Source organism: Thamnophis sirtalis, unplaced genomic scaffold, assembly GCF_051295495.1.
Source record: "Thamnophis sirtalis isolate CommonGarterSnake01/CBP01778 unplaced genomic scaffold, rThaSir2_p1.2 scaffold_6, whole genome shotgun sequence".
In the NCBI taxonomy this organism is placed as follows: Eukaryota; Metazoa; Chordata; class Lepidosauria; order Squamata; family Natricidae; genus Thamnophis; species Thamnophis sirtalis.
In genome coordinates this window covers 110,175,384-110,188,183 of record NW_028261386.1, presented here as the reverse complement: position 1 = coordinate 110,188,183, position 12,800 = coordinate 110,175,384, and the positions used below count along the sequence as shown (strand labels likewise).

The following is a 12,800-nucleotide window of genomic DNA, read 5'->3' as shown; positions in this document are numbered from 1 at the left end:
TTTTGTTGCAATTGTGGATTTACTGTATGTACAAAACAACTCCTTAAAATTTCTCTCCCTAGTTTTTATACATTAATTTTTTTATCTTTCTTTTTATATGTGTTTCTTGTAAATAAATTACATACAATTTTAATTTCCTTAAAAAATGAAATATCTTCTTTTTTCTGGGGAAGAGGGTATTTGCCCTATTTATATTCCTACATTAGGCACCTGAGCTCCATGTTTAAAATGCCTAACCTATCAGTTTATAAATTTAGAAATGTCTAATACCTCTGGCGCCTAATGAAATAGTATCTTCCCCGGTTTCCTTTGAGGTTAACTGTGCAGTTCCTTCCATTTGTATCTATTTCAATCTTCTGTGTTTTGAAAAAAAATCTTGTTATGAATTGAATTAAGACAAAATATCTTCTGCTTAAAAGTCAAAATCTCTTCTTCCAATTTAGTTCACCAAAGTGGTATCTTCTTCCGTTTTGTCAGTCAGCAAGATATATCTTTGTCTTATGCAGTATTCTAATGATATTTCCTTCAGAAGGATTATATCTGAATTACTTATCTTTAATTTTGAATTAAAGAGTTGTATAATCTGGTCTCTTGTTCCTCTATCAAAAAAAAAGTACTAATACGTCTGATCACATACTTTGAGATTTACTGATATGCACACTCACTATAGCTACTAATTAGTTATGGAATGACTTCATTAGTTTAAGAGAAATCATAATAAAAGAAAGCCAACATATGGCATACAAACATATCTACATTTCTTTTAAATTTACTTCAGAACTGAATCAAGTATAACACTATAATAAATCATGAAAGCTGATTAAAACTGGAACATGTGTCAAAGGGTCAAAAACAAAATATCTCATGTCATCTGTTATTTTTGTTTATAGCTCTTTAATATAATTTTCATTATTCACTTCCTACATAATTTGAGTTAGATTAGATGGAAGGCCATTGAACAGAATCAATTCCATCCCCAAAAGTAATTTTTTAAGTAAAACTTGTGGAATTATAAAATGTTAGATATAATTTATTACCATCAGCACAGTACCAAGGTGGCGCAGTGGTTAAATGCAGCACTGCAGGCTACTGCTAGATCAGCAGGTCAGCGGTTCAAATCTCACCGGCTCAGGGTTGACTCAGCCTTCCATCCTTCCGAGGTGGGTAAAATGAGGACCCAGATTGTTGGGGGCAATATGCTGACTCTCTGTAAACCACTTAGAGAGGTCTGGAAGGCCTATGAAGCGGTATATAAGTCTACTGCTATTGCTATTGTTATTACCTATCACCATATTTAGAGCACTGGTTGATTCCACTGGAACCTTAGCAAATTCTGTAATCTTGTTTAAGGATCAGTTCTAAAACAATGCTTAATAGTGTCAGATAATTGCACATATACACATATTAAATATTTATTTGATGACTGCAAGAATAATCTTCAATGTCCTTTTTGTGTAAACCAGTGGACAACTGCTTTTTAAAGCAGGCAAAAATCAATTATTTTGGTCTTAATATTAGGATAATGCAACATCAAAAAAATTTTTTTTCTCCGTGATTGTTCAGTAAGGATGATTGCAAACATTGTACTACTGGAGATTGAATTAAGGGGAGAGAACAGTAACTCACATGATTCATGTTTGTACCATTTTTGATACTTTATATTGAAGATAAAAATGATTCATGATACAATAGTGGAAATGTATTCTACACTTTATTTGTATTAATGGATTATTAATATATATTGTCTATCTACACTGGGCAGATAAGAAATGCTATTAAAATATTCTTCTACTGCCTGGAGGCTGTGAAGATCTGGAAGGAGAGATAAAGGCTCAACACTGACTGATACATGGTGGATGTGGGTTCTCAGGTTTTTAAGAACTGACTATTTGCCATCTTTGTTCTTCATGGACTGGATATATTTGTTGCCTTAAGTTAGTTGTAAATATAATACAAACAAACAAACAAACAAACACAGCTGCAGTTCCAGAGAGAGAACTGGTGCACATTGGAGTGGGGGTGGGGGCTAGCTCCTGCACGAAGAGCAGATCTAGCTCTAGCCAGGAAGACCTTTGTCCAGATTGGTCTTGTGTATCAATTGCACAAGGATCAGTCACTGTGCCTTAATTACCTCATGTTTGGATTACTGCTATACATTCTTTATAGAGCTGCCCTTGAAAACTATTCTAACGTTGCAACTAGTTCAAAAAATGGCTGCATGGGAATTTATGGGTGTGCCTAGTAGGAATATGACATCTTAGCTGCCTAAAGCACTCTATGTTATTTCTGGTTGGCAGTGTGATTTCAGGTGAAATTCAAGGTGCTGGTTGTAGCATATAAAGATCTTCAAGCAAAGGCATGAAATTTTCAGGGATTACTTTTCTCCCATGGTTATTACCTGCCCTGTAAGAATTAACATAGTAGGCTTGCCTGATTCCATCCTTGAAGCAATGAGATCTGAAGGGTCTCAGGAAGTGTGCCTTCTCTGTTGCGATACCTAACCTCTGCAATAGCATCTCTCCAGAAATTTGTATTTCAATCCTCGCATTTTTTTTTAAGCAAGTGTCTTGAAGATCTGGTTCTTTTCTGTTTAGATATCTTATTATCATTCCTTTTTGAGTTTATGTTCTTTCTGCCACAAAGTAGGTCTTAGTAGCAGCTCTTACCCCTGTTTGATCAACTTTGTCCTTTGTTGAGTGTCAGCAACACTCTAGAGATCTTTTCCCCCTGTTTCATCTCCCTCAGCTCCTCCATAAACTATGGAAAGTGATAGCATTCCCAAGAGAGGTCACATAGGTGTAATCCAATTCAAGGCCTCAACTTTCCCCATATTCCAAGCAGCAATCAAAGCTGTGGATGGACCATAGAGCAAACATAGAAACCCCTTAGTTTCCCTCTACAACTCCTCTGGGTCCATCAGTTGCTGGGGGATGACCAATTTAATAGGTTCCACCTCCCTGCAGTGGATAGTTTAAGAACTAGTAAGAGTTTTAACATTTCAATTAAAAGAGATTCTGTAAGTATTTAAATGGACCGTATTCCAAATTTTCTTAACAAAAAAAAATCTGTCCTAGAAATTCACATGGTAAAATCAAACTAATTCTGTATAAAATAAAAATATTATCCTTACCAGCAATTAAGTTGGTAAAGCAAGAATGCTACTAGTATATATACGTTGACTAATTCAAAGAGAAATGAGATACTACTTTCATTTAAGCACTTGGATAAAAATAAAAGGCTGAATTCCCAACTTTTAATTTCCCAGTAGCAAAGAAGAGCTCAAAGCCAAGAAGCCTGGAGTAGGACAGCTAAAACATTTTCTCCATCTGTTGTAACGTATGCTTTCACAGAATAGCACTAACTTCTTACTTTATTTATTCTGTAATACAAGTAATGCATGGAACTTCATTCCATATTTTTTTTAAAGAGCTGGTAATAATGGATAAAAGACAGCCTATAGACATAATGTTTTAAGGTGCAAAGAACTCATAATAAATCCTGGAAGAAGAAAAAAACTACTGATATTTGAGCATGACAAGAAATGCATGACTACTATTTTCAGAGAAAGTATTAATAATACATTTGCATTTTAACCTATGATATATAGCAAAATGCTATCATTAATAACAACAAATTATTGATAATCATTACTCCTTTTTACAATGCAAATAGTTGTTGTAATCATGGTGTGTGTGTGTGTGTGTGAGAGAGAGAGAGAGAGAGAGAGTGGGAGGGAGGGAGGGAAGGAGAGAGAGAGAGAGAGAGAGAAAGAGAGAGAGAGAGAGAGAGAGAGAGAGAGAGAGAGAGAGAGAGAGAGAAGTAACCAGTGAAATAAATTTAAAGCCATTTTTCTTCTACCACTTCTGCTTATATTTTTAATAAAAGAAGTATTTCAATGAAAAGGCATGTTTAACTAAACGAATAAACAATGTTCTGATATTTTAAGTTTAAGGGGAAATGTTTAATTTCATGAGTAGTATATTACTAACTGATATGATTTAGCTTGGGTTAAACAAACACATAGTATAAACAGTTTTTCTCATGACAATATAATTATTACTGTGTTGCCATTTACAATGACTCAACACTAAATAGAATGGAGTGGAATTTTGCCCCATTTTACAACCTTTCTTGTCACGGTTGTTAATCACTGCAGTTGTTAGCTTAGTAACACAGTTGTTAAGCGAATCTGGTTACCCCATGGACTTTGTTTGTCAGAAGGTTACAAAAGGTAATCACACGACCCTGGGACACTGCAACCGTCATTAATGTGAACGAGTTGGCAAATATCCAAATTTTGATCATGTGATTATGGGGATGCTACAGTGGATGTAACTATGAAAAACAGTTATGTCCTTTTTTCAGTGCCATTGTAGCTTCAAACAGAGTTGGAAGGGACCTTGGAGGTCTTCTAGTCCAACCCCTTGCTCAGGCAGGAAACCCTATAACATTTCAGACAAATGGTTGCCAGTCTTCTCTTAAAAGCTTCTAGTGTTGGAGCATTCACAACTTCTGGAGGCAAGTTTTTCCACTAATTGTTCTAAGTATCTGGAAATTTATCTTTAGTTCTAGGTTGCATCGTTCTTTGAAGTCACTAAATGAATGGTTGTAAGTCAATGGCTACCTTTGGGTTAAATGTATTGAAACTTATTTCTCCAAGGCTACATCTACAATTAGGTCTTTCAAAGAATCATTTAATGAACCTATTTCATGTTGGGTCTAATATTTTATAGTCTGGTGCATCAGATCACCCTGTTTTAATTTCTGCAGGTTCCATCACCATAATCCTCAGTCCGTTCAATCTTACTGATGTTGAATTTGCTTTCCAAATATTGTTCAAAATGTTATAACTACAGCAGCTTCTAGAAACAAATAGTATTCATTTCATAATGCAAATAACAGACCAGTTCTTTTCTATAAATTTGTTTCTATAGTAAAGAACTACCTTGAGTCATTGGTTCTAGGAGTATACAACATTCGGATAGCTGGTTTGACAAGAGAAACTCTTATTTTTAACATATTTATAATTAAACTTATATGCCTCCCTCCCTAATGACTCTAGTCCAGTGATCTCCAACCTTGGCAACTTTAAGAACTGTGGACTTCAACTCCCAGAGTTCCTCAGCCAGCTGGCTGAGGAACTCTGGGAGTTGAAGTCCACAAGTCTTAAAGTTGCCAAGGTTGGAGACCACTGCTCTAGTCCATGAAAAATAGTCCAGTTCACGGAAAAAATAATTCAATTGTCACATACTGTCAGGGTCAAAACCAAGAATGGCACATTTTGGATAATTTTATTGTTTTATTTGCGAATATACATTTTGTGCGCATTTGTCCCTATTTAGGTAGTGTATTTTATACTGCTATTCCAGCTTTGCATTTTCCAGATTGTTAATTTTAATTTCTTCTTGTTGCATATGTGTAGCCTTTGCAAGACTTTTAGCCTTTTCTGATTTAATACTTTCTTTTAGTAATTTTTTTTTGTCTGTATGCACTTTTATTAACCACCCTGACATTGTCAATTTAGTGTTGGATATTTTGAATATTTGAATACCAATTCTCTGGTGCTGGTTAATGACTGCAATAAAGTTAAGTAAAAATTATCTCCTGAATGCTCATTAGAACAAGCTTTCCTGAAGGACAGATAGAATGTTCTTTCCTCTTTTTAAAGAAAAATGCAATTAGGAAGTTAACTGAATAGATGTCAAGAACATTTTATGGAGATTTTCAAAGGCACTAGTTATCAATGTTTGGGTCACATGTAGGGCATATTTTAAAAAAGGGAAGTAAGAAGAATTAAAAGGAAATAACTGGCTGGGTTACTGCCAGTTCTAACCTCTTCTATAGAAGAGGTTCCACAAATCTACAGTGCCATTTAGAACCCGTTCCAGCTCCCTCCCCCCGCCCGTCCGCACATCATCAAGATGAAGAGCAAGAGGAGGAATTCTGGGAGTTGAAGTCAACAAGTCTTAAAGCTGTCAAGTTTGAACACCCCTGGGTTTTTTTTTTCCTAAAGGGTTAGGGGTGCAAGGGTCTTGTAACTTGACAGCTTTAAGACTTGCGTGCTTCAAATGCCAGAGTTTCTGAGCCAACATTTTGGTTGCTAAGCAAGAGTGTTGTTAAGTGAGTTTCACCACATTTTATAAGTTGGCCACACCCACCCAGTCACATGACTGCCAAGCCACTCCTACCCAGTCACATGGCTGGCAAGCCAATCCCACCTGGTCACATGGCTGACAAGCCATCCCACCCGGTCACATGGCCAGCAAGCCACTCCCACAAAGCAGGCCACACCTACAGAAGAGGTTCTAAAAAATTTTGAAACCCACCACTGGTCAGCATGAGACTTTCCTCCAATATTCTCCTTATGCCATTGCAAATGTATAATTTATTACAAAGTATCTGAACTTACGAATGAAGGCAAATATATGTGTCCTATGATGATGTTGCATGATCGAATATGGGTTGATCACTGGGACCAGAGATTTACTCTTCCATAAGTTACATGAATGCTTATATCTGAACTTATTCTGAATTACACTTTTTTAGGCAAAGAAAAAAATCAAGATGAATTTAGAAATGTGACATTCAAAGTGAAACAAAACATTTAAATATGAAGTGAGTACAGATGAAGCACTTAAAACTTTTTACAACAGATACCCCAAATTAATAAGTACGACTGTATTTGGAAACAGCATTCCCCATACCCTTTAATACAGAGGTCTCAACTACGGCTGGCTTAAGGAATTCTGGGAGTTGAAGTCCACTAATATTAAAGTTGTCAGAGTTGAAGACCCCTGCTTTAATAATAGACATATTTTAATTGACTTCTGAATTAAATATTGAACAGTATTTATTATGGAATCACTGTCTAGGTGGTTTATGCCAGAAAAGAAAAAAATAGTTTGTTTTGTTATGCATTTTTCAACCTCTTTTTCTAATCAGTGGAAAATAGGGTAAAACAAACACCAAAAAACAGTTTATTGCTTTTATTTTTCTTAATAATTCCCATTTGTTTATATAATGACCCCATTCCCTGAAATCAAATTAATTTTCATTACTCATATTGTTTTTATTTATTTAACTTTTTCCCCAAAGGACTACCAGGCTGAAAATGGATGTACTTTTAATTTTTCTTAATATAAATCCATATATCTCAGATATCACATTATTTGCAAACATAATGCTAACCCCATTTGTAGGCAGAATTTTTCCTTTCCAACAAATCTAATACTAGGAAACTTTGATTATAAAAAATGGGTTTCTCAAATATTGGTACCCATAACCATGAATGAAAGATAACTGGATAGTAATAGGATGATGAAGTATTAAATTTATAAACCAGTTGTTCTTTTCATACTTAGAAATGGGGATGCAGCTATACAACTTCATTACAATAGGATGTTATATGTTGTATTCTTATTTGCAGTTAGAGACATCCTTGACAGAGGGAAAAGAATTTGAGCAACCAAAGGCTACAAACTTCACAAAAACTTTAAGTGAATTTCAGTGACTTTCAGGTTGGATCACTCTCTTGAATGTACGCAGAGGAATTATAAAATAGCTAGGCTGTCTCAGTTGATCAAGCCTGCCACAAAAATGTGTCCATATCAAGAAATGAAAGGCAAGATTTTGGTCACTCAGGTTTCCTGGCATTGTGGCAACCACTTGATGAACTAGAAAACACCATTCACCCTATTAGATTGCAGGCGATTGTTAGAGCACTCATTTTCCATGGATCATGTGGCCGCAATCCAATTAAGTGTTTTATTTGTTAAAATAGGAATGTAGTCTGTTTGCAGAAGAATACATTATTTCATTAAGTCAGGGTATATTTGTTAATATGTTTATATTACAGAACAAGAGCAAGAATAGCAATAGCAATAGCAGTTAGACTTATATACCGCTTCATAGGGCTTTCATCCCTCTCTAAGCGGTTTACAGAGTCAGCATATTGCCCCCAACAACAATCCGGGTCCTCATTTTACCCACCTCGGAAGGATGGAAGGCTGAGTCAACCCTGAGCCGGTGAGATTTGAACAGCTGAACTGCAGAACTGCAGTCAGCTGAAGTAGCCTGCAGTGCTGCATTTAACCACTGCGCCACCTCGAACAGATAAGAAATTTTACTTTTGCATACTATAAACTTTAATTCATTTTTAGACATCCTTTATTCAAAAGTCTTGAAAAGGATGACTCATCTGATTTCCAGATAGAATTGACAAAAATCAAAGTATAATTTCTAGATGATGTTATACACAAATACATTCTCAATAAAAACCAATAAGCCAAGTTTACCTGATGCCCAGCTGTTACTTGCTTCAACACATTTTCATAACAAACTTCATCCATATTAATAAGCTGCTGTATCTGAAATTCAGGATGCAAAATTTTATTTTAGAATCATAGTCTTGGTTTTGATCCATCTTTTTAAAATATGATGCGTATTTTTAAAATTCACATGATATATCCCACCATTTGATAAACAAAAGATATTATGTATTTCTCTTTTCATCAGTGGTAAAATTACATAGTATATATTACTTTCAAACATAATGCAATGGTTAAAGAAATCCACAGCTTACAATGGAAATGTTGTGTCACTCAATCATTTCTGGTCCTTCGTGACCACTTGATAATAGTAAGTTAGTATTATCTGCAGTTAGGAACTGCTTTTTTGAAATTGATAATATCTATCAAACTTGTATTTTGCCAATCTTTTTTTAATTGGCTTCAGTTCTTTCATGAATCAGGATCTTCTCTGACATTTTTTACTTCTGACGTACATGTCCAAAATATATAAGCTTTAGCTTACTGGTGCTTTCAATGAACTGCTTGAATTTGCATAATTTGTTATTGCTATCCAATGGTCTCTCCACCAGTTTCTCCAGCCTCAGAACTTCACAGCTGCTGATTTTTTTGACGGTCACTTCTCTGATGGTCCAGCTATCTTAGCCATGTTATGATTGAAAGATCAGAGACAAGAAACTACTCCTTCAGCTAACTTTGTTGTATTGCACTACTAGTAGAGGTCATAAAAAAAAAGATCAGCAGTCCACCTTTCACATTTTTCTCTTTTCTCTTTAGCAAAATATTCCTTGAGACTTTTTTCACTTCCAGCCACTAAACTTCATCTAAGATTAGTATTTCTTCCATCAATTTTAACTCCATCAATTTGCATTTCTTCCAATGGAATACCATATTTTTTGGAGTATAAGACGTACCTTTACCACCACCACCACCCAAAAAGAGAGTGAATACACCGAATGTAGTCTCCCCCACCAGAGGCCAAAAACGCAAGGCATGGAGGCAGCGATGGTCTGTGGCAATCCCTGCAGCCTGAAACAGCTGATTGGGGGGTATTCCGGCAGTCCGAACCAGCCGCCAATCAGCTGTGCTGAATCAGGCTACAAGAAGTGCTAAAGCTGATCGGGCTAGTCAGAGTTTGCAGCAGCAATCACATTCAGAAAGCACGGTAACTGATTCAGCAGGATTCAAAATAATAATAATAATAATAATTCTGATTCTACAAAAAACCACCCTACTTGGAACAGCTTATATTCTTTGATGTTACCTTAATAGTTCATAGGTCCTTGGTTAGGACTCGAGCTGTTGAGCTACCAACCATCCCCAAAGGCTGTGAATCTCACCAAAGATTAACCACATAACAACAACAACAACAACAACAACAACAAAAGCTAACTTGGAACTGGTTAAGATTAGGAGCACTGAAAAAAGAAACAGAAGGCTTTATTTTGGCATCTCAAGAACAAGCCTTAGCCACAAACTGCATGAAGGCAAAAATTCAACATGTTACCACCAACAGCAAATATCACCTCTGTAATGAGAAAGATGAGACAGTCGACCGCTTGATCAATGGGTAAAGCAAAATTTCACAAACTGACTACCTACAACGCCATGACCGCGTTGCTAAGATCATTCACTGGAAATTGTGCCAAAAGTTTGGGTTTGAGTACAGCAAAAACCATTGGGAACATCAGGCTCCGAAGGTTTTAGAGAATGAGAAAGTCAAGAATTCAGATTGACAGGCACTTGGCCCACAACACACCTGACATAACAATAGTTGAAAAGAAAAAAGTATGGTTCATTGACATTGCAATACCTGGAGATGCACAAATTGAAGATAAACAGCAAGAAAAAATCACAAAGTACCAGGACTTGCAAATTGAAGTTGAGCGACTGTGGAAAAAGAAATCGTCTGTTGTCCCGATTGTAATTGGCGTCCTTGGAGCAATACCTAAAGGGCTACCTCGCTATTTAGAAATTTTAAATTCATCAGACTTGAACATTTTGATTCTACAAAAAACCACCCTACTTAGAAGAGCTTATATCCTCCGACGTTACCTTAACAATTCCTAGGTTCTTGGTTAGGACTCGAGCTGTTGAGCTACCAACCAGCCCCAAAGGCTGTGAATCTCACCAAAGATTAACCACATATAATATACAATACATTACAAAAAGCAGGTTTTCCAAGGTAGCAGTAAATACAAGCAAAACACAAGCAGTTTTACTTTCAGTTCTCAGATAAGCCAGGCTCCTTCCTGTCTCCTTCTTGCCCACACAGCAAATTTCAGACTCCAGATAGCCCTCATTGGCTGACTTAGTTGTTATGCCTATTCATTGACTGACCTTGTTACCATGTGTCAGCTGAATACCATGGATGCTGATAGGCAGAGGCAGAATTTTTCTTCTTCTTATTTTCTTCCCCCAAAACTAACGTGTGTCTTATACTCTGGAGCATTTTACACTCCGAAAAATATGGTAGTTCTCATTATATGTTCCCAATATAAGTTAAAATGAAAATGGGTTGATATGCAGCCTTGGCACACACCTTCCTCAATTTTGAATCAATTAACTATTCCACATTTCCACTTTAACTGTCAGCACATACATTTTTCTGATGTGAACTGGTTACAATCATGTTTTTAAGGGCTTCCACAATTTCTTGTGATTTATGCAATAAAAGCCTGCATAATCAATACAGCAAAAATAACTGCATTTTTAAAACTGTCTTCTTTTATGGGGGTATTTGCAATGTGATCCCAGGTGCTTCGGCCCACGTAACTCTGATTGTTCTCATTCCATATATTATTGAAATATTGTTGAATGAAGCTAAGAGATTGAAATTCAGAACTGGTATTCTGTCCACAGCACATCCTGACTAAAATAGTAATTCACCACACTGAATAAATAATCTACAGGGCAGGAAAAAATAAAAATCATCATCTGTCTTTATACAGCAAACTATGCAAAAATGAGAATAAAGCACATTCAGTACTGCCTACACAGAATTCTTTATTCCAAAGTTAATGAAGCATAACATTACTAGTATCTTCAGTGAGAAAAAAAGAGCTAACAGTAATTCTTCCTACATAGTAGTTACTCTATTACTAAATACTGTCACTTACAAAAATACAATATCTCACAAATAATTTCTATTCCACAGCAACTGAAAACAAGAGGTCCACATAGTACTAACAATGCACTCTATTCAGAAGTTTTGCTACCCAGTGTGATCGAACTTGAGTTACAAATTCAAATTTAAACTGAGCTAAGGGCTCACTAGTAAGTCAGTTTTGCAATAGATAAGCTATCAAGAAATCTGATGCTTCAGATTTTCAGAATAATTACGTAATTATTGAAAACAAAACAAATAAATAAATAAATCTTAGATAGCATTATTGCTTACATTCATGTAAATATAAGGAAAAAAGTATATTATATAATTTTAGGATTTGCATTGGAAACAGATAATATTTTAGGTCATACTTATGCAGAAATAGTGACAATTCAAAAGGGCTCAAAAACTTTTAAACACTACTGTAAGTATATGCTTATTGTTAATAATGTTTTGAGATACTCCTGTTTCTTTCTCAGTCTCTAAATCTCATGTACGCAACCTTTGCCTACCAGAGTGAGCATAGCCAGTCATAAATAGTTATGCGTCAGATGGCAGGTGACATTTACAGGATGTTCTCTACATTTCAGTGACAACTTTGTGGGGCTGAAATATTTTGCTGAAAATAATTATATTGTGGACTGGTATAATGCTTTGCAGCATGTTATTTTTCTGATTATCTTTTTTTATTAAAGGAATTAAATGGGCCTCTTAAGCACTAAGGGATAGATCTAGGGATTCATGGTGCTCCTACCTCTAATCTAATATAAATTATCTAACATGTCTTGCATCTTCTCAGTTTCAGGTAACAACTTTATGTAGAATGTCCAAACTTAAATATGGATCCTTTTGGCTGCAAATCGTACATTACTTAATAGTCATGCTAAAACATATTTTTGAGAAAAATGAATTCAATTTCATATCCTATTATTAAATATTACCTTATTGGTTGTCTTGATTCCTATAAATGTCTGGCCAAGAGGAACAGGTCGAAAACGACCATCAAAATAAAATAACCCAATATAAGGATTAACATGCAGAAATGTAGCAACATCAAGATAATTAGGTAATGTGGCTGACAGCCCCAAGATCCTAATCATGCTTTGGGTAGATTCAACCTGAAAAAAGAAAAAAGGAAAAAGTAAATTATCTTAATTTTATTAGATAGTATATAAATGAAAGATTTCATATTGACTGAGCATTGACTAATGCATTTTAATTGAGAAAAAATTTAACATTTTTTAAAAGAGATTTAAGACCATAATGGAGCTTGCCCATCAGTCTTAAGCCATGATGGTTGTTGAGTGAAACAATGACCTGGTTTTGCTGAAAGCTGGAAGTAAGTGGAAGAAGTGTCCTGAAATGTGGTCACAAAACTGTGGGAT

The 12,800-nt window shown here is 35.5% G+C and overlaps 1 protein-coding gene across 1 annotated transcript in view; it reads right to left on the bottom strand.

Moving 5' to 3' along the window:
- The window catches only part of ASCC3 (activating signal cointegrator 1 complex subunit 3), a 223,966-nt gene that overhangs the window by 127,411 nt on the left and 83,755 nt on the right, over positions 1-12,800 (bottom strand). Inside the window, exons 12-13 of the mRNA XM_087718718.1 lie at positions 12,357-12,533; positions 8,295-8,366 (exon numbers count right to left, since the gene is read on the bottom strand). Coding sequence (XP_087574844.1) covers positions 8,295-8,366; positions 12,357-12,533 — 249 coding nt within the window. The remainder of the gene's footprint in view (positions 1-8,294; positions 8,367-12,356; positions 12,534-12,800) is intronic.